This window comes from Arachis ipaensis, chromosome B7, assembly GCF_059453495.1.
Source record: "Arachis ipaensis isolate K30076 ecotype BB chromosome B7, ASM5945349v1, whole genome shotgun sequence".
In the NCBI taxonomy this organism is placed as follows: domain Eukaryota; kingdom Viridiplantae; phylum Streptophyta; class Magnoliopsida; order Fabales; family Fabaceae; genus Arachis; species Arachis ipaensis.
In genome coordinates, this window is record NC_142442.1 from 39282728 (window position 1) to 39310236 (window position 27509).

A 27509-nucleotide genomic window follows, 5' to 3' on the forward strand; every position below is an offset into this window, starting at 1 on the left:
ATATGTGCTCTTTTATCCAAAGAACTCGGAGGCCAAAGAACTGACAGATTAAAGTTCACATGATGCTTCCAATGAGCCTTAGGTAAATATTGCAAGTTTATTCTTTCTTTTTGTTTCTTTCTTTTCCTTCTTACATTTGTTTTTTTTTTTTTTTTTTGTATTTTCATAGATACACGCTAATGCTTAATTTTTTTTTTGAGCTTCCTTGGTTCAAAAAAAATTAGTGCATTCATCATTGGTGTAATTAGAATGGATATATCACTTGGGAGACACTGCATTAGGGATTTTTTTTGTTTAGTTTGTGTATAATTTTATATTCCGTGAATTTTGTCCTTTGATTCTAAGTTACCAAGTGACTAGAAGGAAGAGTATGTTGAACAACAATGTTTAAAGAATGAAATTGAGTGTGTTAGAAAATTTTTAATAAGTTAGAGTTAAATATAATATTTGAGAGAATTGAATTAATTCTAGAGAGAATTCTTTGATTACGAATCAAAACAATAGAATTGAAATAGAATATGTAGAGTGTGTTTGAAATAATTATTTTGTCTTTTTATTATCACCACTAATAATTTTTAGTGAGAATAATTTTGGTAATATTATAACTTATGAGAATAGAATTGAAAATTAGACCATTTTTAGTCGAATTTGATTTAAACTGAATCATGAAAATTAAATTCTTACTAGAATTGAAATTTGCATTACTTTTGAGTTTTTACTACTTAAGTATGAAAAAGAATTCTAACCCTTGAAAAAATTGATAAAATTTAATTTTCTTATAATCTTTTGAATGTCACAGATCCAACTACAGCATGTCAGCATCTAGAATTCCAATTGTAAAATGCACTGGAATTTTAAAATGCACCAGTGTGCCACATAAAATGGTTTACTATCACAAATGATTAATAGTTATATTCTTCATTTCAATAATTTTTTTTTTAATTTTTTATTCATATTCGTATGAGATCAAACCTATGTCATTTTCATATATATTAAACTCTCATGTAAAATGAACATAACTGATAGGTTAATTAATCTCAATATTTAAATTAGTATATTTTTAGAGTGCACCAATAATCATAATATTTATAGAATATAAGTGATGAATTGCATATAATAAAATAAAAAGTTGCTATATGATTAATGTTTACTGTGGTTAGCTTAATCTTATCAAGTTTAGAGTTCACCAATTAAAATGTAAAGTTTAAAATAAAAATTAAAATTAAAATAATTGACCTCAGTTTAAATATAAGAACGATATAAGCTGATATATTTTTTTGAGTAGGCAAATAATAATAAAAATTATTAATTAAATTAATTACATAATAAAAAATACAAATAATTGTTTAACTAAACAAATAAAATTATCATTTTCTCATACTATATTTTTAAAAAAGAATTAAAAAATAAATTAACTCTTAATAAATTACATATTAAATATTATATATATATATTATCAACTATTTTACAATAATTTAATTTATATTCTTAGTAGGACGTAACGTTGATCAAGTTGTTTTTGATCAAGTTGTTTTTATTTCAAGGATGAACATAATTCCTAATAATGAGACCTTATCTATCAGGTTTATTCAAAGGCAGTTTTCAATTATCCTTTGCTTTGCAATGACCATAAATAAGTCTTAAGAACAGACACTCTCAACTGTTGATGTATATCTTCTAAGGTTTGTTTTCACACATAGTTAGCTTTATGTTGCACTCTCTCGAGTCAATAGTATGTCTGGTCTCAAAATATTAGTTGTTAATTTTTATGAAAAGACCTCAAATCATACTCCTAATATTGTATACAGAAAGGTTTTTGTCAATTTACTCCCTGCCATTCAGCCATTACTGTAATATTCATTGTTCAGCTATTATGTCTTGCTTCCAAAGTGTTATTTTGATCAAATTTTCTTAAATCTGTATTTCCTGGTTACGATCATTTTATTGGTTACTTTCATCACATCATCCTCTTTTGATTCACGGTACAAGCCTACAAAGTCGCTGATGCTATGTCCTCGTGCTTGGCACGAGTCTTAAAACTAGTACCTACTAAAAATCAGACCAATTTGACTGATTAGTATGGTTTTAAAAACCGAATCGGACCGACCAGTTCAACCAGGTTAACCGGAAATCGATTACCTAGTCGGTTCGGATAAGTCTATAAACTGCCTGACAAAAAATCGGTCACAGAACCGATTGAACCGACAGTTAACCGGTAAACTGACAGAACCATTCGATTTTTTGGCGGGTTTTTGGTTCGACAATAAATCTCCCAAACGACTCCGTTTTGTTTAAAAAAAAAAGGGGAAAAACGGCAAAAGCAAAACTGAAGTTACTGAACCTTAATTCCCTAAATCAATCCCCGTAACCCATCTTCTTCCCAAACTCATCTCTCTTCTCTTCTTTGAGATCCATAGAAGCCACCAACATCCCGCTGCCACCGCATCCCGCCGCCACCACAGCCCCCACCGTGTCGCACATCGCCGAGCTCCCCTTCTGTGTGTTCGCCGATGTCGCGTCCTCTGTCGTCGCCGTTGCTCACCTTTCATGTTATCCTCCCCGTAAGCGTAAACGGTACACCCATCTCCTCTCCTCTCTTCTCTGAAGACTGAAAGTGAACCATAGAAGCCACCGCAATGACAGTTTTGAGCACTGAGCCCCACCGCCCCACCGCGTCTCTGTAATCGCCGACCTCGCCTTCTCTGTTCGGCTATTCGCCGGTGTCGCGTCCTCCATCGCTCGCGTTCCTCCTCGCCGACCTCGCCTTCTCTGTGTTAATCGGTAAGCACTGAATAGCCATCTCCTCGGTGTCTGCTTGCTGGTTTAATGTTTAGGCATTTAGCACTTGATTAATTGGATTTTCTGAGATTATTGTCTGCTGATTTATCATTTATTTGTTATTTCTGATTTTCTTTGTGTTGAATAGTGATTTGGTTTGGGGGGAGATATGGCTTCTGAGGCCATTGTGTTGAACCTTAATTATTCTTAATTTTGGTGTTTTAGCTGTCCAAATTTGTTGTTGGTGTTGTTGTCCGTTTGTATTCTAGTTCATTTCATTCACTTATTCATGTTTTGTGGTATTTCCCTTTCATCTCCAACACAGACCTGTTTCTATTACTCAATTTCACCATTTGGTGTCTTTTTCTTTTTCCTTGTCATTGTTTCTTTTCTTTGCATATGTTGTTTCGTGCTTTGATTCGATTTACCTTTTATTGCAACATCAATCATTACATACATCAGAAATAACAAATAAATAATAATTATGATTTTTGATAAGATACCTTTATTAGTTGAAAACTTGTTTGTTAATGTTTCTTGTGATAGAACATTATGTGTTTGTTATTATTTGCGTTTTGGTTGTTTTTTGTTATAAACTTCGATGTTTGAAGTCATTTGTGAACTTCTAATATTAAATTATGAATAATTTATGGTATAAAATTGTGAAATTTTGAATTTTATTAAGGTAAAAATTATTGAATTTATTCAAAATTATATATAAATTTTTTAATAATTTTATTTAATATTTAATTAAATCGGTTGAACTCTGGAGTTCAAACCATTAAACCAGTAATTTTACCGGTTTATTGATTGGTCTGGTTTTCGCAACCTTGCTGATTAGCTGATGATTGACCGAATTTTTTGAAATTTTTTGAATTTTTTGAACTGGACCGATCTAGTAGTCGGTTCCGATTAGCCATGTTCTAATCTAGGGTACGCCTTTCCCCTCTCTCGCTCTCTCGCTCTCTCTTCCTCCAATCCCCAACCATTTCACCCTTCTTGTTTGGTTTCTCAGTGCTCACCGCCTCACCCACCCAGCCTCTACCATCATCTTCTATCTGCTTCTCGCTGCTCACCCAGCACCACCAGCGTCTGCTGTCTTCGCCGCCGCGAACTCCATCGCCGCTTCCATCTTCACTCGGTCCATGAACACCCCTAACTTACACCACTAGGACCACGACTCGCCTTTTGCCGCCTTCGATTCTGCCTGCTGCTCTTCTGCCCTGTGCTATCCGGTTCTGCCCTAATTTCCACCTTCTTCTAGGTTGTCTTTTTTTTTTCTGCCCCATTTTGTTGTTTTGCCCTTATCTCTTGAATGATTTAATTGCTGCTGCTGCGAGGTCCCAATTCCGTTTGATTATATCAATTTAATTCTTGCTAAATGATGATTGTGCTGAATTTGTGGTTAAATGGTTGCATATGGCAATTACAATTTTTTTGTCTGTAATCTTTACAGTTATTTTGCTTCTGTTAGCTTATTTGGTTTAGTTGTTTGAGCTGGTAGCAGTGTTGTGCTAACTGTTGAGAATGTTTTTGCTCACCAGATGTTTGATGAAATGTGTCAGTATTGTTTATATAATTCTTGGCCAATCACTTTATGTCCTTGATTTGGATACCATATCGTTCACTTTCAATTAAACAGACCTATAAACAGCAATGGGTAATTTACATGGATTAATTCTGGAATCTTGATAGAAGGGCTGAGTACCAAGTTTGAGCTTAGAGTGAAACATTCATTTGTACCCAAGGGAATTGGTTTGGATAAAAAAATGCACAGTACTAGACTGCCCAATTTGTTTTACACTATACAATTCCTATACACCATATAGCCATATACTAAGCCTTTTAGCCTTCCAAGTTTCAATCCGCCTCACCCTCAGAATTGACGATCCCTTTCTAAATGTATGTGTGCATGTATATATTAAGTTGATCCATAAAGAAAATAAATACAAGTAGATTGCAGCTTTTATCTTATACAATTTTTGGCACATTTGAAACATATTTTCTCACTTTGTTGTTCAAATGGGGTAGCTTTCAATTTGAGCATTTTTGTGGTCATTTAAATTCAAATTCAACTTTAATAGAAATTTTTGGAACTGTGTTCTTAGTGTTGTTAGAATTAATTAGTTGCCATTGATGACCTTATATCTGATTATTTTTAATTTACTGTCAACTCAAATTTACTCACAGTTTTTATTTATTGGTGCATTGGTCTTTTCAAATAGGTAAGGTGTATTGAATAACATCTAGAATGTGAGAAGATTATTACTTACCTGTAAAACGTAACAGTATCTCTTCAGTTTCTTTGTTAAATTAAATAAACGAGAATAGGTGTATGAGCCATGAGAATTTGTTTGTTTATTTTAGTTTTTGCATTTTAGGACCACACATCATTATACTTGTCCATGTTTTGACTTGTGGCTTTGTGGTTCTTTTCATTCTTAGGATACATGGAGGATTCAGAGCAAAGAAAGAAAAGGTTGAAAGAAATGCGCATGCAGGCTGATCAAGCTGAAGTTTCTGGTGGTGTTGAAGGTTCTGGGATCCCAGGTCATCTCTCAAACCCCTTGATTGAAACTTCTTCGACTAGTCGCTCACAGGATAGATCATCCGCTGCACCAAGATTTGACTTTTATACAGATCCAATGAATGCATTCTCTTCTAACAGAATGAACAACCCCCGTATGCAGTCTGCACCAGATTATTTTCCTCTGGCCAATTTTGCCAGGTCTCCTGCAGTACAAGATCCAGGTAATGGTATGACTGACTACGACTGTTTTCTTAAAATGGTATTCCGTCTATTAACCAGAGATAATTTCAAGTGTTTAACCAACCTTCATTTTAACATTGAGCAACTAGTCGGCAATTGCACATTTTATGGTGTTATTCTATCCACAAGTTCTGCTTATGTTGCATAGCCAGTTCCAAGTTTGGAGGAAAGAGGAGGGTTGTGTTAGGTCTTCGAACCTTTATGACATGGATCAAATGGGTTTATTATATGACATGTATTTCATCCCTTCTGACACCTTTTTCTTTAATAAAAAGTTATGATACCTTTTTAAACATTTAATTAAGTGAATTAGCTTTTCATCAAAATAGAGTTTACATTCATATAGTTCTTACTTTAGAATGTTATTTACATCAAGAAAGATGTGATATCCTACAAAAAAATGTGCCTGACACCCTAACAAGGAAAGTTGGTCTTTTTGGGATCTATAAATTAAATATAAAAAAGGGCAGTCCGGTGCATAAGCATCCCGTGTTAATGCAGGGTTAAATATGAAGAGAGATTAAATAACCCAACTTACTTTATTATTAGGGTGTTAGGCACATTTGTTTGTAGGATATACTGATATACCATTACTTACAGCATTTGCCTGCAATCTAAATTTAACTCGATGATTGCACCTAAATAATGACTCAGCCGTGAAGGAAGTTTAAGCCTCTCAGAGATTGATTTATTATTTTTTTTTTATGTATATAAGTAGCAAGACGGAATATATGGAATGTAAGTTCAGTCTGAGAAGGGAAAACCCCAATATAGAGGTGAAGATTGGAAAAAACACCCTACGAAAAGTTAAAAGTTTTAAGTATCTTGGGTGCATCATACAGGATAATGGAGAGATTGAACAGAATGTAAATCATAGGATCCAAGCAGGTTGGTCAAAATGGCGGAGTGCATCTGGTTTTATATGCGACAAAAAAGTACCTTTAAAACTTAAAGGTAAATTCTATCGCACCGCTATAAGACCGGCTATGCTGTATGGTACGGAGTGTTGGGCGGCTAAAGGGGAGCACGAACATAAGCTGAGTGTGGCAGAGATGAAGATGTTGAGATGGATGAGTGGTCATACGCGATTGGATAAAATAAGGAATGAAGATATAAGGGAGAGAGTTGGAGTAGCACCCATTGTGGAAAAGATGGTTGAATCGCGTCTCAGGTGGTTTGGACATGTGAGAAGAAGACCGATAGAACATCCAGTCAGGAGGGTGGATGAGATGGAAGATGGACAAAGGGCGAAAAGTAGAGGAAGATCTAAGAAGACCATCCATGAGGTGGTCAAACGAGACCTACATGTAAACGGTCTCTCTGTAGACATGATACATGACAGAGCACAATGGCGTCGTTTGATTCATGTAGCCGACCCCACTTAGTGGGACAAGGCTTTGTTGTTGTTTGTATATAAGTAGTTTGTCTGGTCATTTCTAATTATATAATTGTTAAATTCAAATTTGCAGCATTGCTCTTATCATTTGTTGTATTTATACTGTTAAAATCATTATTATGAGCTTACCTACTGATTCTTCTGTGCAGAATGATCACCATCTAGATTTAACTGTTTCTTTTCTCGAGTTACAATCTCATTCTTTGCAATTACAGGATCAACAAATCTGTATATGGCTGCCTTTGCCACTCAAGCATCACCAACACCCTATCGAAACCCAGGTTGGAGTGAACCAAGAGGCCATACTCATTATAACTTACCATTCCGTTCAGCAAGTGGTAGTACTTATCCTAATCCTAGATTCGAACCACCAGGTGGTCCATCATGTTTTGCTGGACAAGGCATAATTCCCCATCCGAGCCATAGTTTGAACCCTTCTCCAGGATACAGGAATAGTCCAACTCCCAATCGAGGGAGAGGCAGGGGCATTTGGCATAACACCCAAAGCCATGCTTCAGGACGTTGCAGGGAACAAGGACAAACTTCGCATGGTCACTGGTCCAACAAGGACAGAGCTTCCGGCCCAGAAGATTCGTATAAGAGGTCCATGGTTGAAGATCCATGGAAGCTTTTAAGCCCTGTAATATGGAGGACAACGACGATCTCTTCATATACACCAGGAAGTTCAAAACCTCGGATTTCGAACTCAGTAAGTGATAAAAGGGAAGGACCATCTGGCGCTGCTATCAAAACCGGGTCTGAGCCAAGTCTTGCTGAGTACTTGGCTGCTGCTTTCAATGAAGCTGCCAGAAATGCAGAAAATGTGTGATGGCAGCTGGGAGGTTCACGAAGGTCCCGTTGTCATATTACTACAATGGCAAATGGTGTATGAGGGCAGGAATGCACTTTGTCATGTTAAATATGTGAAATTTTCACAGGGGAGGATGTGTACCCGGCAAATGATGTTGCATGTCAGAGGTCACATGGGAGGTTTTATGAAGGGTCTGTCATGTTGTTACTAAGAAACGGGGTCCAGTCAGTGAAAAAAGCTTCAAAAGGTTTTGCATGGAGTAAGTGCCAAGGATTGCTGTTTGTGTTCATGTGCTATATATATTCATGTTCTATACACCAAGCATCTTGCTAAACTTAGGAATGTGCTATGGTTGCTGGCAAGTGCTGAACTTTTTCACATTAAACTAAATTAATAGTTGATCTACAATTGGATACCATTGTTATTGTATACCAATTATCAAGCCTATGGATGATTTGGAGATGAAATATTTGCTAGTGACCGAAGCTGCAACTTTAGCTAAACTGCAACTTTATCGAGCGTAGAAATAATCTCATATAAGGAGTAAATTACTATACTCTCTCTTAGAAAGATCAATTTGATAATAATATAGTTTTTAAATGAATAACAGTAAATTCTTGAAAGATTAGTTTACTTGATGGATCTATTCTGAGTGAAAATTGTTCTATCAATAAAATAGTTGTTTAAAGATCAAAATGTTGGTTTATTCGAAACTAAACTGAAATTGAACATTATAGCTTTTCGACACAATTCGCAATATCTGAATACTTTTGACAATAAACTACATTTTTTTTTGTTTTTTATTTATTTATTTTATCATTCATCGGAAGATGAATTCAAGAGTATGACTAAGGTATAAATGAAAAATGAGGAATTGATGCGAGTGTATGGAAATTGATGTGTTTACCTAATGAGGTATAAAAATACAATCACATTTAGTATTAAAGTTACAACACGATTGTAGTATAATACAAAATTGATGAGGGCTTGTTAACGACGTGACTGCTGTCTGCTGTCGATCCTCTCAATTGTTTTTTACAATTGTGTTTGTTAAGTATACTATTTTATCATTTAACATCTTTTTATACATATTTTTTTTGTCTCGTTCAAAAAGTATATAATAAGATATCACACTTTACACTAATAATTACAAAAAAACATTTAGAAGATCCAATCTCCCAAGTGGCAGATTTGAGTGTCGCATTGAAAATGACAAGTATCTGATGGTCATCATTCTTATTGGTGAAAGGAAGCTCTACCAGCTGCAGACAATTAGTCGTTGTTTTTTATATTAGATATACTTCACATCATACTGAAAAATGCAATTGAAAACACAAGTGGTAAAAACCATGAATCATTAATTAAAAGAAGGGAATAATGATGATATTTTAAAAGATTATTGTAAAAGGGAAACTAGCATGATACCTGGCTACTCGTCAGCTGTTTTTTTAATGTGTATTCTGTTTATGAATATTGAATACTGTTCATAATTCATTGAGCTGAACAATTACGTTGTTACTCATTCAATTATCAAAACCGTGAGCTGGAGCACTTTCGGAAGGGATATGTAACATGTATCAAACAATAATGTCCACCAATAAATCCATAACGGAAACTTTTGGTAATGACCATGAACTAAATTAATTGAAAAACTTCATCTAAGAAACTAACCTTTACAACTCCCACAAAGTAAAGATAATTACTGTAATCTAAGTTCTATATGACCTTAACTCATCCCGTGAAGGGTGTGTTTGGGAGTTTTAATTTTAGAGGGGAAGAGAGGGGAGGAAGGATCCTCCCCCTCCAAAATCAAAACTCAAAAACACACCCTAAGGTTTCTGCTCGGAACATATCACGTCCGAGAAAGTGTGTACGAGCTGGTCTGCTAAGCTTGAAGGCTCGTCGATCAGTGCATCGACAAAAGCACTGACCACTCTTCTCTCCTGCTGCGTAGCCTTGAGGCTGAACCATGTGAGAAACCTTATTCTGAAGAGTTCGTCAATGTGCCCTTGGTGTTCTAACCATTTGACTACCCTGACGGAATGCTCATAATCATGTTCCTTCAAACGGTTCCTCGGCAACAAAGCACTGAGTTGCCTCATTTCATTGGGTTTAGAAGGCGTTGGAGGTGAAACCGCAACTGAAGTTTTATGTGAAAATGGTACGACTGAGGGAGTCCGAGTTAGGAACTCCTCAAAGCTGCCCCTGATGTGAGAGTTGGCAGATTCTACTGGATGATTTTCAGCATTTGTCTTGATCATTCTCTGTGAAAATTTGTGCATACCTATCACTGGGGATCTCTGAGGTGACTGTGATAAATGGTTACCACCACACCTAATAACATTTGGAAGAGGATTCACGGACTCACAAGGTGTTACCCATTTAGCTTCAGCAGCACCCAAAATCCCAATGCTGCTGAATAGAGAAGCCTTGCAGAAGTACTCAGTTGAAGGAAGGAGATTTTCTAATTTGAATCTTTTCTCAGGCCTTAAAACAATAAAGGTGGGTTGTTCAGGGTACACCGTTGTTGACATTCGGTGCCAAAGCCTGCAACCTAGAAAGTTCTTCAGAAGTTTATCATCATATTCAAGAACAAGAACCACGGATGTAGGAAGACACTCTTCAAAACGTATGGAGCATGCTGCCAAAATAAGTTACAAGTACCCACATCAGTTCATGTCAGTTGAGAAAGGAAATTAATTAATACAGGAAAAAAATATGCATAACCAAATCAGCGTTGTTTCTACCAATGGCATTTTCTCACTATGAAATACAGGTGTAGTGCCTCTCGGGCAAATGAAAATTGAGGACTAAATTTAAGTCTATCTAAGAAGGTGTTTTCCCTTTACATTCCTATATCAGCTATAAGCATTAATTGAAAGAAAGTAAAATTTTTTGTTCCTCTCTACTTTCTCCAAATTCCATTCCTCTCACTTTTATAGCAGCTTTGTTAATCTTTTGGTGAGTGTTAAGTGCTCTAATTCAAATAAAATATTTATGAATGCAATTCTGGATCAGAAACTTCAAAAACAAGTATCTATTTGCAATAGTATCGTCTATGACGCTACCAAGGCCAGTTCGACTTTACAGTCCTAAATGTAATCAAAATGAAAATCAAATACCTTCTGGTTCTGTCTTGCAATTTTAAGTTCAATCAACTAACCTTTAAAGAAAAATTCAAAAAGAAAACTTACTTGGTGTGTCTTTCTTCTCCACATGACTATGGAAGAGATTAGAAAACTTCAAATCAAAACATTCAATTGCATTGGAGCACAACTTCTGAACCTCAGCACCACAATAGAGTCTGCTCACAATACCGCGGGTCATGCTTGCACATACATTATCCAGAGGTCCCACTTCATTATCCAATAACTTGAGAGCAGTTTCAACAATCTTCTGTATTTCACTGTATATTTCTGTTCCAATAAGAATTCTGTGAGCCAATGTTATTCGCAAAGTGAGTATATCTACTCTTCTAGCTTCTTTGGCAACCAATAACTGTTTACGCCATGTGCTGCAAAATGCAAATGTTCATTCAATTAGTCAAAGGGCACTCCTAATGAAGAGTTTCCTGAGTAGATTATTCATCATTCTTCCATTTCCTTTTATGGGACTGACCCGGGGGAGTGAGCAGTAGATAAAATGCATGTTGATATATTATAATTTTTGCTAAAGGAGCTAATATTTGGTTAGCAACTTGATTCATGCTCAGTGATCTATGAAATCTTAGGCTGATTTGGTTTATAATTTTATTTCCTATTTAGTCTTAATTACTATAATCTTTGGGTGCAGTCATCCCTGAACTAAACCTTGGTTAATGCGAAAAGCTTTCCACGGGACTACCCTTATCTAGTAATGCCACTTCGTTTTCAATTTGTTTTTATATTTTCAAATTTCATGAAGGAGAAAGTAGAACAAGAAAACCCTGATTCACGTTTTCATTTTCCTGTTTCCAGTATTTCCTTCTAGTTAAGACCGAAAATAAGGTGATTTTTTTTCCCTTTTTCAATTGAAAGTAAAAAGGAAAAAAAAAAAAAAAAAAACCAAAAACAAGCAGTCCCATAAGTTCATATCCAACTAGCAGTCTACTCTATGTAGCAATAACTATTTTATGATTGGCCCCATCGTACATGTCACATTCTAATGACTGTTCACATTCACACAGATATTTTCAGAGTTCAGACTACACTTCTTGGTCATGGTTGGCACACACATGCAAAATTCCAATTAGCTATTTAAATAGGATTTTTTACCAAGCAAATGCTGCACAAGCAGCCTCAAACATCTGAAAGCAACCAATATGACACTTGCAGTAACACACCTTATGTGTATGAGTTTTTTCGTTAACATGTCGACATAAGAGAAGTAACTAATGGGATTATGCATGTATGGAGATATAAGTGTATGATATTTTTTATATATAGTGTATAAAGAAACATAAGACTACTTACCTCATTAATTCATTAATTTTTCCGCAGGAAACACAAAAGAAGGCTCCTTCTAACTTTACACCAAAACTGCTCTTCAAAATTCCAGACAATTGATTACTCAAAGCACATCGTAAATGGCATGACATTCCACATGATTCCTCATTGGTGCAAGTCAACCACAAACTGGGGTCCTTGTTATCGTCATAGCAATGACAAATGCAGCAAGAACATCTCTTGCAAAAAGAATCTTCTGGATTCAAAGTAGCTTTACAAGCAACATTTTGACACAATAAGACTTTCACTATTTCGTCTTTACTATCCTCAGGAGAATCATGATCCAAATCTTGAGATGCAGGTCCTTTTTTCCTTTTCGACGGAGAATGGGCAGGAGTATTTTGGATTACATGCAACTTGGAATTCTTCGAAATAATCTTAAGAAGATGCTCAATCATTTGATTTTTGGTATATCCTGTGTACTTCCTCTCTTTGCCTAATTCAGCACAAATTATTTCCAGAAGTTCCCTGCGTGTTAGGGATCGAAGCATACTCGGAGCATCTTTTGACTGGCGAGCAATCTCATGGACTAGCTTTTGTTTCTCTTGCAGATTCAGCGTGCTGCACTTTGCAGGGTCAAGAAGAAAACCTGTATTGAAATATGAACAGAATTGTCAGTTGAATTTTGTTTAGTGCAAATAAATGAAGTTCAACATGGCTAAAGGAAATTGGCACATAAATTCATGATGTCCAATGCTATCATCTAGCAAATTAAACACTCAATATAGTCAATTCATCATGTGCTGAGAATATCTATAAACAACATGCATGACTTAAGAACAACTTTTGTTAAAAATAAAGACTGCATATGACAAAATCGGCAATATTTACAAGTATGTGCTGCAGAGGCAGTCCAGAAAAGAAAAAGACCATACAACTACGTAATAACCTTAATTTGATAATAGAGAACAATGGCAACAATTGATGTTTAAAGTTCCAATCCCCTCACTAAATGCTATCCTAATAAAACATAAGATTCTCATTAAATTAATCTCTAGGTCAATTTCATATAATTCAATCTTCATAAACAATGCATTGTGAGCAAACTCGAGTAAATCTAGTCATCTAGTTAAACAAGCTTATTATCTTTCCTAATTCCCACTCTTTTGCTCGTTACAAGCATGTTATAAAACTCATAATCTCTTTCCTTTAGAAGTGGAAAAGGTGCCATAAGACCAACCCTCCAATACTAGCATAGTAGAGTAGCAGCCATCATAGCACAATAAGCATACGACAATGATAAGAACCAATCCGATCTCCACTAAGTAGGGATTGCTTGTATGGATCAAACGGGATCATTATGTCCTATCCTAAATCATGTCTAAGACAAGCAATTTAGATTGAAGTTTTTTATTTGATAATTTCACTCTCAGTCTTGCACACGGTTATGCCTACGCTTATCTATTCAACTATCCATCTTTTGAAATCTGAAGTACACTTTTTTACTAGGGCTGGCTTCTACACGCATTTCCTCACATGACCAAATTACTTAAGACCAGATTTCACACAATAGGAACCATGCACTCTTCCACACCACAAAAAACAATACCTTATTAACAAAATGTTGGACAAAAGAGTGAAATTTTTGTCCACAACCCTATATCAGCTGCATTATCAGTTTCACAATTCGAATGACAAGTTTCGAAGTGTCACATATAATCTTTGATTGTAGATAAAGCCCACACCCATACAATAATGCTTGCAATAACCATAGCCACTTACAGGGATTTAACCACAATTAAGTGTCACACACAGACACACACACATATAATTCTTTTCCAGATAAATATAAAACAAGAAAATTTTCTGATTACAACTTTCTCCCCCTTACTTTTTAGTAAAATTTTCATTTTTTTTTTTTTGTGTGACGGAAACAGGTAAGTAAAAATCTAACAAACTAAAACAAAGCATTAAACCACTGCAAAATTAATAATAATAATAAATTACTGATAACACAGAAAAATGAAAACCGAGAATGCATATAACAACGAAAACAGAGAAATTCAGATAACCTACATTGTGATCAGAACAACATCATCGACCAAATAAAGGGGAATACTAGAGAATGCAAAGCCAAAAAGAAAAAAAAAAAAAAGAAAAAAAAACTTGATGTTGAAAAAGAAACAAAAGTAAACCCCAGGAAGAAAAATGAAGAGAAAAAGGAGCTGAATAGGTAGTATTGATACCCGTAAAATTATAAGTGTTGTTGTGTTCGGTCATGTTTGTCCAGAAACCAGAATGTGGAGGTTGTTTCATCCCACTATCTCAGTCTGAAGCGCTGCATTACGAATTTATCGCATGTTAGAGAGAGAGAGAGAGAGAGAGAGAGAGAGAGAAGAGCGTGAGAGAGAGAAGAGAGAGAAGAGTGAGAGAGTGACGGAGTGCGTGTGTGTGTACACTAGCATGAAGGGTGAGCACTCGAGGCTCGAATGCAAAATTTATGCATTAATAACTGATTCCTTATAGTGGATCACTAAAATTTAGGCCCACGCGTGGACCTTACAAATATTCTTATTTGTCTAGCTCACTCTATTCAGGCCTATGATATATTGATATTTTAAAAGGAGCGGTTAAATTCTTTTATTTAAAGGATAATTTACGCAAATAAAATAATTTAAAAGAAAATTTATGCAAATACAACTTTATAAATTATCAACGCATTTGTAATTTTTCAATTTGTATGTAAATTGATATATTTTATCGCAGATCTCAATAACACGTAAACTCCTATATCCTGTTGCGGTTTACGTTGAGAAACATTAAGAGCATAAATCGCTACACCCTGTAGCGATTTATGAAGGGATAAACGTATAGGTAATCCGCGATACCTATAGCGGATTATAAAGTAGTTAGCTGATTATATAAACCGCGTGAGACTGTAACGGATTGTAAGTGAGATAGAGAGAGAAAGTAGAGAGAAGTTAGAGTTTCCAAAGGTTGGGTTTTATTTGAGTTTTTTGGAGCAATCTCTACAAGTGGAACCATGGCAGATGAAAGGCGCTTGTACCGGCTCAATGACATTGCTCACGTAGCCGGCGGCATTAATGAAGAGATAAGTTTCTTTATCCTCTTTCATTTGGTTAATATCCGTATATTTATTTATTTAGTGTTAAGGAACTTATAGATTAATTGGAAAAACAGGACCTTAGTTTAGTTTAGGCTTTGAAAATTAAAATTTATATTTTAAAAATAAATGTAAAGATTGAAGTTATATGTTTAAAAATAAAGATTGGAAAGTGAAATGTAGAATTTGGCGTGGGGGCAAGTAGCGGCCTTGGCCCAAACAAATTTTAAAAATTCATATATTATTATAATAGATGTATTGTATAGAGTAAAATTTAGCAGTACAGTGATAGTCATTATGTAAATTTAAATTAAATTAAAGTATTTTTATATAATATATTTTTATGTATTAAGTTTTAAATTTTTCTACATGTATTTATATTATTAGTATTATTTATTTAATTTAGAATTTTTTGTCATTTATTTCTTTAGGATTAATTTTAACGTTTATAATCATAAAAAAATACTTGAATATTATTTATAATATTATTTTTTTCTAATTTTATTTAGTTGTTTCTATTTTATTATTTTTTTAATTTATTTTTATCCCTATTATTATATAAAAATACTTTAATATATTTTACATTTACATAGTAACATTGTTAGAATTTAATGAGGTGTTCTTTATTTTTGTCACAATATGCAGCCAAATCGGTTGTGTTTATAGCGTTCACAGGCAACAGAATATGCCGTTACGTAATAGGATCATACCCTATTTGGAGAGGGCTGGGTTGTACCACTTGGCAAGGCTGAACGCGTATTGGTTCTGGTTGGATGAGCCTCTAGTCAGCGCATTTATCAAGCGGTGGCAGCCCGAGACCCACACTTTTCATATGTTGTTCGGAGAGTGCACTATCACGCTCCATGATGTGGCATATCAGCTGGGGTTGCCCGTGTATGAAAAGCCTGTTTCTGAGTGCCTGACTGACTTCCACCTGCACATCGAGGGGGGCAGACCGGCATGGGAGTGGTTCCACGAGTTATTTGGTGAGCTTCCGCCACCGGAGAAGGTGAAGCAGTACACAGTCCACTTCACATGGTTCCATGAGAGGTTCAGGGTGTTACCCGCTGATGCTTTTGAGGAGACTGTGCGCATATATGCACGTGCATATATTATGATGCTTCTCTCGACTCAGCTGTTTGGGGACAAAGTGGGAATCGGGTCCACATTCGATGGTTGCCATTTGTGGCGAGACTTGACGACATGGGCAACTTTAGCTGGGGGTCAGCTGCGTTGGCATGGCTATACCGATGCATGTGTCGGGTGGCTAACAAAAACGTGGCCAACTTGGCTAGTCCCCTACATTTGCTACACTCAGGCCGCAGGGGTTTGACGAGTTCTCTTTTCTGTTGGCATCCAGGTATCCGTTAATACATTTAGTCTTTCATTTTTCGTTACAAGTTATTAACGTTCTACATCTGAAATTACACGTTGATGTGATATTACTGTCATTCAGGTGAGCCACTTACTTACCCACGTCTGATGGGAAGGAACAAAGAATGGTTTAGTTTCGCCTTGCATTAGACCGACTGGGTAGTCGAAATGTAAGTCATTTGTTTGTGTTTTTAAAATTTTATTAGTTCTTCTCCCACTTATCTGTATAAAGTGTTACAATGCTGACTGCTCTCTTCGCTTTCAGATTGTATGGGAGCCTTATGCTTCGCTGGATGTACTTGCAGTCATTCATTTGGAGATACTGACTGAGGAGAACAGTCGGTTATGGTGGACGGTCACTAGCCTGATATATTTTGCAGTGATTGAGTGGCACCAGGTAGATAGGGTGTTTCCACAGCTCGGTGAGCATGTGCCTGATCCAGCTCTGAATATAGACTATCTTCATAGTAAGGACGGTAAGGGTGGAGATAGATGGCTCCCCTCTTACTATCAAAGATGGCATGAGCATTGGGACCAGCGAGTTACCTCTGTGTTGAGTATTCAGAGAGTGGCTGATCCAGGTCCATCCGTTGAGTACCTGGATTGGTGGTACCGAGTAGCACATAGGATTCTGTCACCGGGGAATACATTCACGGATCCTAGGCCGGTTGAGATTACGGAGGATGCCATACTCAGAGGGTCGTCGCAGGCGCCTGTGAGAGTATCAGCGTTAGACATGCCTGATAACAGGCGCGTGGAGAGGAGACGATGCATTGGTACACGTACCACTGATCGGGAGTGGCGCTGGCTGGACGATATAATGCAGGAGGATTATGGTGGTGGTGGTAATGACAGAGGACAAGTCGATCATCGTCTGCGTCGGTCTAGTGCTAGACGACGGGCTGCTCTTGCTAGGAGAGCACCTTCCGTGCACCATGATGACGAGGCTGGATCGTCTCACGGTCACCCTTCTACCACTCAGGCTGGTTGCACTGCGGAGGCTACTATGGGTGGCACATCTTTCACTCACGTATCTAGCTCCCAAGTATTGCATGACGAAAGGACCCAGATGTTTGCTGATCTTGCTACCACTACCTTGACCATGGATTTTGACGATCAGCTGGCTAGGCCACAGCTCTATGCGGACTTCACAAAGTTGATACGGGATGATGACGTTCAGCGTTACCAGAATCCGATGCCAGGTGCTCAGTCCGAGCCTCCGGAGTACAGGCCACAACCACCAGAGATTCCTTCTCAGATTCCTGACTACCAGCTACCGGTTGACCTTAATGAGCCCGCAGGCAGTCCATATGACAGTTGGTTTAGCATGGGGGGATGCCGCCATTTGAATTTAGAGTGGGTCCACAAGATGCTCCATTCGTAGCTTAGTGAGCGACCAGAGTTAGGCGTCCGGCTCGCTGTGGCATAGGCTCGCACCTGCTTGGTCCATTTGGGGACGATCATGATGATGATGGAGATGAGCAGTAGCGACCTTTGCATTTAGTATGGTTTTGCAATGTATGCCTTTATTTATTTTGTTATTTTGTTATTTCAAAACAGCCTTATTTTGTTGGCCCAGTTACACATTGCCGGATTCTCAGTCCGCATGATATCAAACCAATAGTCAAACTTTGCCTCTATCTTCGCATAAGCAGCGTTCACAAGTAAATACTTTGCATCCGTGCCCTTGAAACTAAGTGAGAAGTTAGCTGTAACATGCCGAATGCAAAATGCTCAATACGCATCAGGGGGTAACCACCCACTGTCAGGTGCCTCAAGTGCAGCCTTGATGCTATTGTGCCTATCCGAGATTACCAGTATCTCCTCTTGCGAAGTCACATGGTGGCGGAGGTTGGTAAGAAAGAAAGATCAAGACTCCGCATTTTCCCCTTCCATGAGACAAAAGGCAATTGGCAAGATGTTGGAGTTTCCATCTTGCGCAATGGCTAAAAGCAAAGTCCCGCCATACTTGCCATATAGATGAGTACCGTCTATGCTAACCAAAGACTTGCAATGTCGGAAGGCTTCAATGCAAGGAGAAAATGTTCAAAAAAGATGATGAAAGTACACGGTGGAATCATCAACTTAATCACCAACTCGAACTAGAGAAGTCTTCAACAAGGCAACGGTTCCCTCCATGGTAGACTGCACACCAAGGTTCCAACGAGGTAGCTTGGTATAGGACTCTTCCTAATTCCCGTAGATCTGTGTTACTGCCTTCTATTTTTCCAACCAGGCCTTCCTGTAACTTGGCCTGAAACCGTACATTGGTTCGGTAGCTTCTTGCAGCACCTTAATCGATACCGCCGCATCGGCTCGAACCAGAGGAAAGATCTTCGCACAGATGACATGATAATCAAACTGTCGGTGGTCACTGGATATCGATGTAGCCAAGCATGTGTGTGGTCTGTTGTACCGTCGAACCTTCCATGTGCTCTTTCGCTGCCGAAAGCTAATGTGAATCATCCACGTGTAACCTTTACCAAACTCCTTGCACCTCCCATGATATTTAAGATGATCTGACTCCATTACTCTGTACTCAACACCACAGCGAATACTGTAATCCTTTACACTCAGAACATCCTCCTCCTTACTTTAGAAAGATTGGCCAACTTGATATTCAACTGCCGCATTTCCCTCGTGCAATCCTTGACCCCCAAAGGTTGGAACTGCATCCGGTGGTTGGCCAATAGCTTCCAAGTTCAGGGTAGAGAAGTGTGGAGGATGCTGATGTGTGCCACTACTTGACGGCATCTGGCCTACTGTTAGGTTTGTTGGAATATCATCGTCACTGTCCCCACCAATGTCATCAGGCTCTTCATCCAAATCATCCTCTCGCATCGCATTTTCAACCCGATCTGGTTCCCCCTCACGTCCAACATCTAGAATCGGACGGGCTGAAAAACTACCCCAACTGCACCAGCTGGACGATTACCCAACAAACAATCAGGTGCAACGACAGGTATCGAGGTAGAAACACCACCCATCATAGTCGAATGAGGATTCGGCGCCGATGCCCCAGAACTATCGATGCTATATTCCAACTTCTCAAACAACTCGTGTATCCTCACTTCTGGAAAACTCCGGCGACAATGAAACAACACTTGCATATCTTCATCGGACCCTATCACAAATGTTTCATATTTCACGCCAGTTGACAACCACAATAGAAATCTTATAGAACAGCTTCTTCACCCACTTTGTACCGCACACGCCCAACTTCTGCAATATACTGGTTTTCAAATCTAACAGTGTATTAGATGACCTGATAAAAACACTCAATGATTCTCTATCGGTAAACTTTACACCATGACTTTTACTCTTTTTTATTTTTCTAGAGCAATGCACTAATAATAAAATGCTCTCCTCACTCTTCATTCTAAAGTTTTCAATGAAAATGACACACACTACACAAATGAATGGGTATTTATATAGGCATTTTCAAAATTGCTACGCCCTTCATAAACCACTACAGGGTATCGCGGATTACCCTTGCAGCTTATCTATTCATAAACCGCTACATGGTGTAGCGGTTTATGTTGTTTCAGCTTCTAACGTAAATCGCTACAGGGTGTAGCGGTTTATGTGTATGTTAAATCCGCTTTAGGGTGTCGCGGTTTACACACAAATTGAAAAGTGGCAATTGCGTCTGCTCTTTTGTAATGTTGTAATCTGGTAAACATTCTTTCAAATTGTTTTATTTGCGTAAATTGTCCTTATTTAAATTGGTTCCCAAAATATTAAAGTAGTCATATTAAGTTTTAAAAGATAAAACGTAATTTAAATTGATATTTTTATTAGTAAGATAGATGATGACGTGTCACATTAAGTGTCATGTAGCATAATGACAAGGTAGATTAATGTTACATATCACAAGATGATTAATTGACCTGTCAGACAGTGACATGTGACAAACCACGTGTGCCACGTATTATCTAATATATCATAAATTTATTTAAAGTCAAATTAGTCCTTGAAAATATACATATAAGTTATTTTCTTTCCTAAAATTTTGAAAATTGATCAAATTAGCCTTTATGTAAAATTTTTTTACTTTTTTATAATATTATTTTATATTTTTTAACAAAAAATTCTCTACAACTAAGTGTTTTAAGTAACCAAGTCCAACCAAGTCATTTAACCTATGTTTTATTGATGCGGGCAGAAATTAGCGAATTAAAAATTATTAAAATATATACGTTGCAAGTATAGTTCTTAATTCGCCAGAAATCTGCCTATCAATTTAGAAAGGTATCACAGAAAATTGAATTTAAAATACTAGGAGTATGAATCCCAGGTCGTCTCCCAACGAGTTGCAGAAAAGTGTACTATTCTATTAATCAGAGGTTTTCAAAAAGATTTGAATTAGGCAAACAGGAAATTAAATTGATGAATTTGAATAATGTAAATAAAAACCTTGACTGGGAATTGATTAGTTGGAATCCCTATTATTGTTGGAATACTCTCAGGATTAATTGACAATTAAAGGTTATCCTGTTTAGTTATCCTTCACTAGGTGAAGAAAAGTCAAACAAGTTGGAATGCTACGTCCGTTCATAAGTTGCAATCCACTTAATTAAAAGGGATTGGTGTTAGTGATTAGGAGGCAATCCGACCATAAACCTAATTACAATTTTTCTTTCAAGCCTTCCAACTCAAGGGTTCCTTTCAATCAATTCCCCATCAAGTTAGGGAACTACTCACTCATTGTAAAGGTAAAATTCATAGCATATGAAAAGGAATTAAAGAAAGACATTGTAAATAAAAATTAAAATAGTCGATTAAAAATAAAAGTGATCCTTGTATTAAATAATCCTAAGAATATTCCAATGGTAAAATTAACAAAGCAAAGAACATGGAAGAGTAAACCAAGTAAAGAAAATGACCTAGAATGACGAAGTCTTGATGAGGTAATAACTCTTCTCAGTGTTCCAATGCCAAAAAAAAAGTAAGAGAAACTAAAATCCTAAGAACTATGAATGTGTAGAGAGAAAAACCTAGAGGATGAGTAAAAACTAGACCTAAAAACTAAAACTGTGTAGAATGAATGTTGTCCTTGGTTTCTGCATGTTCTTTGGCTCTAGTCTGCCGTTCTGGGCCGAAAACCGAGTCAAAATAGGGTCCAAAATCGCCCCCAGCGAATTCTACAGATTATGCAGATCGCGCACGTCACGCGATCACGTCGCTCATGCGGACGCGTCATTCGCGTTTCTGCTTTACCACGCGGACGCGTCGTCCATGCGGCCGCATCGCTGCAAATTGCTCTTTTCCACGCGGTCACGTCATCCATGCGGCCGCGTCGCTTCTCGCTGGTCATCTCCTTAATTTCTTGTGTTCCTTCCATTTTTGCAAGCTTCCCTTCCAATCTCCAACTCATTCATGCCCTATAAAGTCTGAAACACTTAACACACAGATCACGGCATCGAATGGAATAAGGGAGAAATAAAATACATAATTAAAAGTCTCTAGGAAGCAAGTTTTCAACCATAAAATATCTTTAGGAAGGAAATATAAATGCATGCTTATTTAATGAATAAGTGGGCAAAGATCATGATAAAACCACACAAATAAAACACAATATAAACCATGAAATAGTGGTTTATCAACCTCCCCACACTTAAACATTAGCATGTCCTCATGCTTAATTGAAGGAGATAAAATAAATGAGTAAGAACATATAAAACCTATGAAATGCAATGCAATGCCAACTATATATATGAATGCAACTACATGATTCTTGTCCACTTAATTAATAGTAAATAAGTTTTTCAAAATAATTATAATTCAAATTCCACTAATTCAATTCTCATAAAGTAAGAGCAGGTAAAAATGCAAGAAGATAGCTTATGAAAGCAGGGAACATGAAAATTCAAGCATTGAACCCTCACTGATGATGTATGTACGCTCTAATCTCTCTAGTGTATAGGGTAATCACTCTATCCTTCTCTAATCATGCTTTCTAATTTTTTTGTTCTTCTCCTAACCAATCAACAACATTTAACATACCAATGCAAACATCATGAGGTCTTTTCAAGGTTGTAACGGGGCCAAGGTAAGGGTAAGGATGCATATATGGCTAAGTAAGCTTATAATTTGAATCTTTAATTAACCAAAGCTTTAACATAACCTATATACATACTCTATATAACTTTAGAATTCACACCTAGCTACCCAGAAATTTTCTTTCACTTTCCATACTCATGTTTCAACTCTTATTTTAATATATTTTTTATCATACATGCATTGACTTTTGAATTCTTAAATTGTGGTAATTTTGTCCCCTTATTTATTTATTAGATATTTTTGGATTTTTTTTTACACATAGAAACATAAGAATAAATATAGCTTATCAATGCACATAGATTTTTTATTCTTATAGTTTCACATGAGTAGGTATCCAAATTCCCAGTATATTATCCTCATTCCCTTATTATCCTTTTGTTCCCACAATTTCCCATACTTAAATAACACACACACACTTCTATCTTAAGCTAACCAAAGATTCAAATTAGGATGTATAATTGTTTTTCCGTTTAAGGCTAGTAATATGGTAAAATATAGAACAAATGGGATTTAAAGGCTCAAAGTGGTTAACAAAGGTAATTAAAAGGGTAGGCTTAATTTGGATAAGTAAGCTAAACAAATAATGGCCTCAATCATATGCAAGCATACAAATATAATAAATATTGGACATATAAGATAAAACAAAATATAGATTACAATCATAGAGAAGTAAACACACAAGAATAAAATAATTATGGTTAAATAATGTAACCATTCATAAAGGCTCAAATCTCATAGGTTGTGTGTTCTTTAGCTCAAACATCATTTTCCAAATACAACTTCAAGCAAATTTATCATAAAAAATGTTTTTTTTTTTAAAATTAGTGAAATTTTGTTCCAAAGATAGAGTCTTAGAAGAAACTTATTGTCTTTTCAATCAAGTAGAGCATGCATGCAACTAACCTATTACTATGCAATTTATCCTATTCTATAAAAGAAAGAAAAACTAACTAAAATATCCTAATTTATTGGTGCTAGGGAAGAGAAATTACCTCCGGAAGTCAGGTACTGACCGACCTCCCCACACTTAAGGCTTTGCACCGTCCTCAGTGCCATCTGTCAGGAACAGGGGTGGGCTGATGGCAGTATCTCCACAGTCGGGACCATCATGGCTCCCTGTGCTGGTAAAAGAAGTGGAGTCCGGGGTGTCTGAGTCCTTGAAGTGTCCCTTGAGTAGCTCCTTGAGGTGTTTGAATCGGCGCTCGTTACGACGCTCTCTTAACTTCGCTTTCTGTTCTTGCCGGTCCAATCTTTTGATTATCTGCTGGAGCAGTTCATCTGTTGTAGGTGCTTGTGGTGTTGAAGAAGGAATATCTTCAACCGGAGCAGTGGGAAGGCATACTGGAAGTCTGAGGTACTTCCCATTGGGGACATACTGATCATCCCGTAGAAGCATGGCTTTGGGGTCTCCAGCTCTGTAGGAAACTCTGGCTGCTGAGACAAGATCTGAGATCAAGGCGGAAAAAGGTAAGTTGCCTGCAATTTGTACGTGTCCCGTGGCATTCCGGATATGTCTTGGTAGATTCAGAGGCTGGTCTGTAAGGATGCACCATAGTAGAACGCCATGTCTGCAGTGAAGGAGGACTCGTGAGTGCTCGGAAAGACGTAATGGGACATGATCTGTGCCCATACATGAGCCCCCAAGGTAAGTGCTGAAGCTGATATTCCCTTAGGGCGGGTACGATGGTATCCGTAGATCCAATGACTGTCAGGTAGTGCGATAACTCTGAGAACAGCTTCCCAGTTAAATTGGTACATCTGGCGCTTGGGTGCAGCTTCTTGAAAGGCGTCCAATCCTTTTGGAATAGGGGGAAGACTCAAAGCTTGTTGAATAGCCTCTTCTGTAATGGGGACTTGCTTCTAACGGACAAAGATAGACTGCAGGGTAGGCAGGTAGAAGTTAGAGTAGAACTCGACTACCCAAGAAAGATTGACCTGCTTCTGTTGTCTCTGTAGGAAACCCCATTGTCTTTGTTCAATTTGCGGCTCAACAAAAGTAGCAATATTGGGCGGGAGGATAAGAAGGTGTTCGTTGTTGTAACTCCTTTCAGCCAGAATAGGGAACATCTGCTCACAGTAGCGATTTGGAAATCGCGCAGTGTCCTTTGCTAGAAAGGCTTTCTCCTTTTCATCAACCTTGATAATCCTCTTAACTCTTTTTGTTGAGGACTTGACTGCAGTTAAAGAAGGCTCTGCCACTAGTGCTCTTTTAGTTCCTCTTCTTGCTGGTGGTTTGGGAGTAGCTTTCTCTTTTCCTTTCTTGGTGGTCATCCTGAAAAGGAAAGAGAGAGTAGATTGAATTCAAAGAGATATATAGCAATGAAGAGAACGAAAAAGGATGGTTGTAAATGCACATTAAAAGATAAATGATGTCAACACACGTTCATGAGTACATGTGAAAGATCATTAATGGAAAATAGTTAGTGCATATGATGACAAGTGAATGCAAGGTGTTTATTGGCATGCCGGCAAAGGGCATGAGTAGCATAGACCAAGCATTACTTTGTAACAAACCATCACGTTTGTATTGACAATTAAATTCAATTAATATAATAGTAAAGGGAATTTGTGAAAAGCAAGCATTGAATAGTAGAATAACATAGAGAAGTGCATAATACCATATGGGCTTTTTCATAAACACATAGCATGCATGGTGAAGAAGGTATAGAAAGTATTAAAGTGAACATGCAAGCAACCCTTTAAAGAAAATAATATATAATTGTCAAACAATTTGCAACAATCCACAAGCATATAATGAAAAATAATGACTCAAATAAAATTCTAACACCATGTAAAAAGGAAAGAAGAAGGAAGAAAATATGAATAATGAAGAAAAAAGAAAAGAAAAGAAAATAACATATAAAATAAGAAGAATGATAGAAAAGAGAAGGATAAAGAAGAAAATAAAACCTTGTTAATGGAGGTGAGGGAGAGAGAGTGAAAGGTGAGATAGAAGGAAGAGGGGAGGAGGAAGAGATAAGGAGGGAAAAGAAAAAGTAGGATTTGGAGAAGAAAAAGATATGATAATTGGAAAAATTAGGTTGTGCTGTGCGGCGCAAGCAACGCGATCGCACGGGGCACGCGGTCGCGCGACTTGCGCTTAAGGTGAGGGACGCGGTCGCGTCGGTCACGCGGTCGCGTGACCCAGTTTGTGCCAGTGGCGCGAGGGTTGCCTCGCACTCGCACAACTCTCTGTTCAAAATCATTAAATGCCAAATTTTAGGTGATGCGATCGCGTGGGGCATGCGATCGCGTGAGTGGGTAGTTTATGGGGTACGACGCGGGCGCGTGGGGCATGCGGTCGCGTGAGGGGGATTGCGTGTCCAGCGCCAGTCCAGCACCACTCTAACACAACTTTCAGCTGTGCACTCTTTCTACGTCGAAAATCAATGCACGCGGTCGCGTGGGGCACGCGGTCGCGTGGAAGGTCATTATGCCCATACAATGTGGACGCGTCGGCGACACGGTCGCGTGGGCTAATTTGTGCCACTGGCACTTTTCCAGCCACGCTCCAGCATGACTCTCTGTTCATTTTTAATTTTTCTCTCCTCTCCTTGCCACGCGGACGCGTCGCTAATGCGGTCGCATCGCGTGGCACCTTCCCCCCCCCCCCTTTTTTTTTAAATATGCAGATGCAAATGCACGAAAGTACTGATAAAGAGAAGAGTCATTGAATATGAAAAACTAAAAATAAAGAAAAAAACGATCATACCATGGTGGGTTGTCTCCCACCTAGCACTTTTCTTTAACGTCCGTAAGTTGGACGTTCCACTAGCTCAATCTTCTGCTATGTGGGGATCTTCCAAGAGGAAGATCTCAAGCTCCTTGTTTTTCTGAATCTTCTCACCATGGTATAGCTTTAGGCGTTGTCCATTAACTTTGATAAGTTCAGAACTTGAAGGATGACTTAGGTGGTAAACTACGTACGGTTCGGCCTTCTCTACTCTGTATGGACCTTCCGATCTGGATCTCAACTTGCCTGGCATGAGCCTCAGACGAGATTTGTAAAGGAGGACTAAATCCCCAGGTTGGAACTCTTTCCTCTTGATGTGATGATCATGTGCAGCCTTCATCTTTTCCTTGTATAGTCTTGAGTTCTCATAAGCTTCTAGGCGAAGGCTTTCCAGTTCTTGCAGTTGCAACTTCCTTTCAGCTCCGGCGTTCTCCATCCCCATGTTGCACTCCTTGACTGCCCAAAAGGCTTTGTGCTCTACCTCAACAGGGAGATGACAAGCTTTTCCATAAACTAAGCGGAACGGACTCATCCCAATGGGTGTTTTGTATGCTGTTCTGTATGCCCAGAGTACATCTTGTAGCCTGGTGCTCCAGTCTCTTCTATGAGGTTTGACTATCTTCTGCAAGATACACTTTATTTCTCTGTTTGACACCTCGGCTTGCCCATTGGTCTGAGGATGGTATGCTGTCGCAACCTTATGAATTATCCCATGCTTCTTCATTAGTCCTGTTAGTCTCCTGTTACAAAAATGGGTTCCTTGATCGCTCACGATTGCTCGTGGGGATCCAAAGCGACAGATAATATGGTTTCTCACAAAGGAAACAACAGTGTTAGCATCGTCAGTGCGGGTAGGAATTGCTTCCACCCATTTGGAAACGTAGTCCACAGCAAATAATATATAAAAATAACCATTAGAATTTGGAAATGGACCCATGAAGTCAATGCCCCAAACATAAAAAATTTCACAGAAAAGCATAATTTGTTGAGGCATCTCATCCCTCCTTGATATATTACCAAATTTTTGGCATGGGGG

The 27509-nt window shown here is 37.7% G+C and overlaps 2 protein-coding genes across 3 annotated transcripts; one reads left to right on the forward strand and one right to left on the reverse strand.

The window, feature by feature from the left end:
- Window positions 1–3657: 3657 nt before the first annotated feature.
- On the forward strand, window positions 3658–8258 carry SIC (hydroxyproline-rich glycoprotein family protein). Of its 2 annotated transcripts, none has more exons than XM_088493941.1 (3): window positions 3658–4042; window positions 5224–5535; window positions 7160–8258. In XM_088493941.1, exons 2-3 carry the CDS (start codon window positions 5229–5231, stop codon window positions 7771–7773), a joined length of 921 nt encoding a protein of 306 aa, XP_088350067.1. In that variant the 5' UTR covers window positions 3658–4042; window positions 5224–5228; the 3' UTR covers window positions 7774–8258. The 2 variants fall into 2 exon arrangements, with proteins under 2 accessions (XP_088350067.1, XP_020963300.1); XM_021107641.2 differs by having other exon boundaries at window positions 5224–5529.
- Window positions 8259–9249: 991 nt separating this feature from the next.
- LOC107610119 (VIN3-like protein 2) lies at window positions 9250–14651 on the reverse strand. Its single transcript, XM_016312198.3, has 4 exons — window positions 14426–14651; window positions 12207–12828; window positions 10950–11269; window positions 9250–10396 (listed from the first exon to the last, which is right to left on the reverse strand). The coding sequence occupies exons 1-4, from the start codon at window positions 14493–14495 to the stop codon at window positions 9585–9587; spliced, it is 1824 nt and encodes a 607-aa protein (XP_016167684.1). The 5' UTR covers window positions 14496–14651; the 3' UTR covers window positions 9250–9584.
- Between the last annotated feature and the right edge of the window lie 12858 nt (window positions 14652–27509).

What these genes read in the sequence shown, in the direction of transcription:
- LOC107610119 (XM_016312198.3), bottom strand. Translation starts at nt 14,495, where the DNA reads ATGAAACAACCTCCACATTCTGGTTTCTGGACAAACATGACCGAACAC. An exon ending in AAAATTAATGAATTAATGAG is followed by an intron (nt 11,270 to 12,206) that starts GTAAGTAGTCTT and finishes TGCATTTTGCAG; the next exon opens with CACATGGCGTAAACAGTTAT. An exon ending in GGAGAAGAAAGACACACCAA is followed by an intron (nt 10,397 to 10,949) that starts GTAAGTTTTCTT and finishes TTATTTTGGCAG; the next exon opens with CATGCTCCATACGTTTTGAA.
- SIC (XM_088493941.1), top strand. Translation starts at nt 5,229, where the DNA reads ATGGAGGATTCAGAGCAAAGAAAGAAAAGGTTGAAAGAAATGCGCATG. An exon ending in AGTACAAGATCCAGGTAATG is followed by an intron (nt 5,536 to 7,159) that starts GTATGACTGACT and finishes TTGCAATTACAG; the next exon opens with GATCAACAAATCTGTATATG.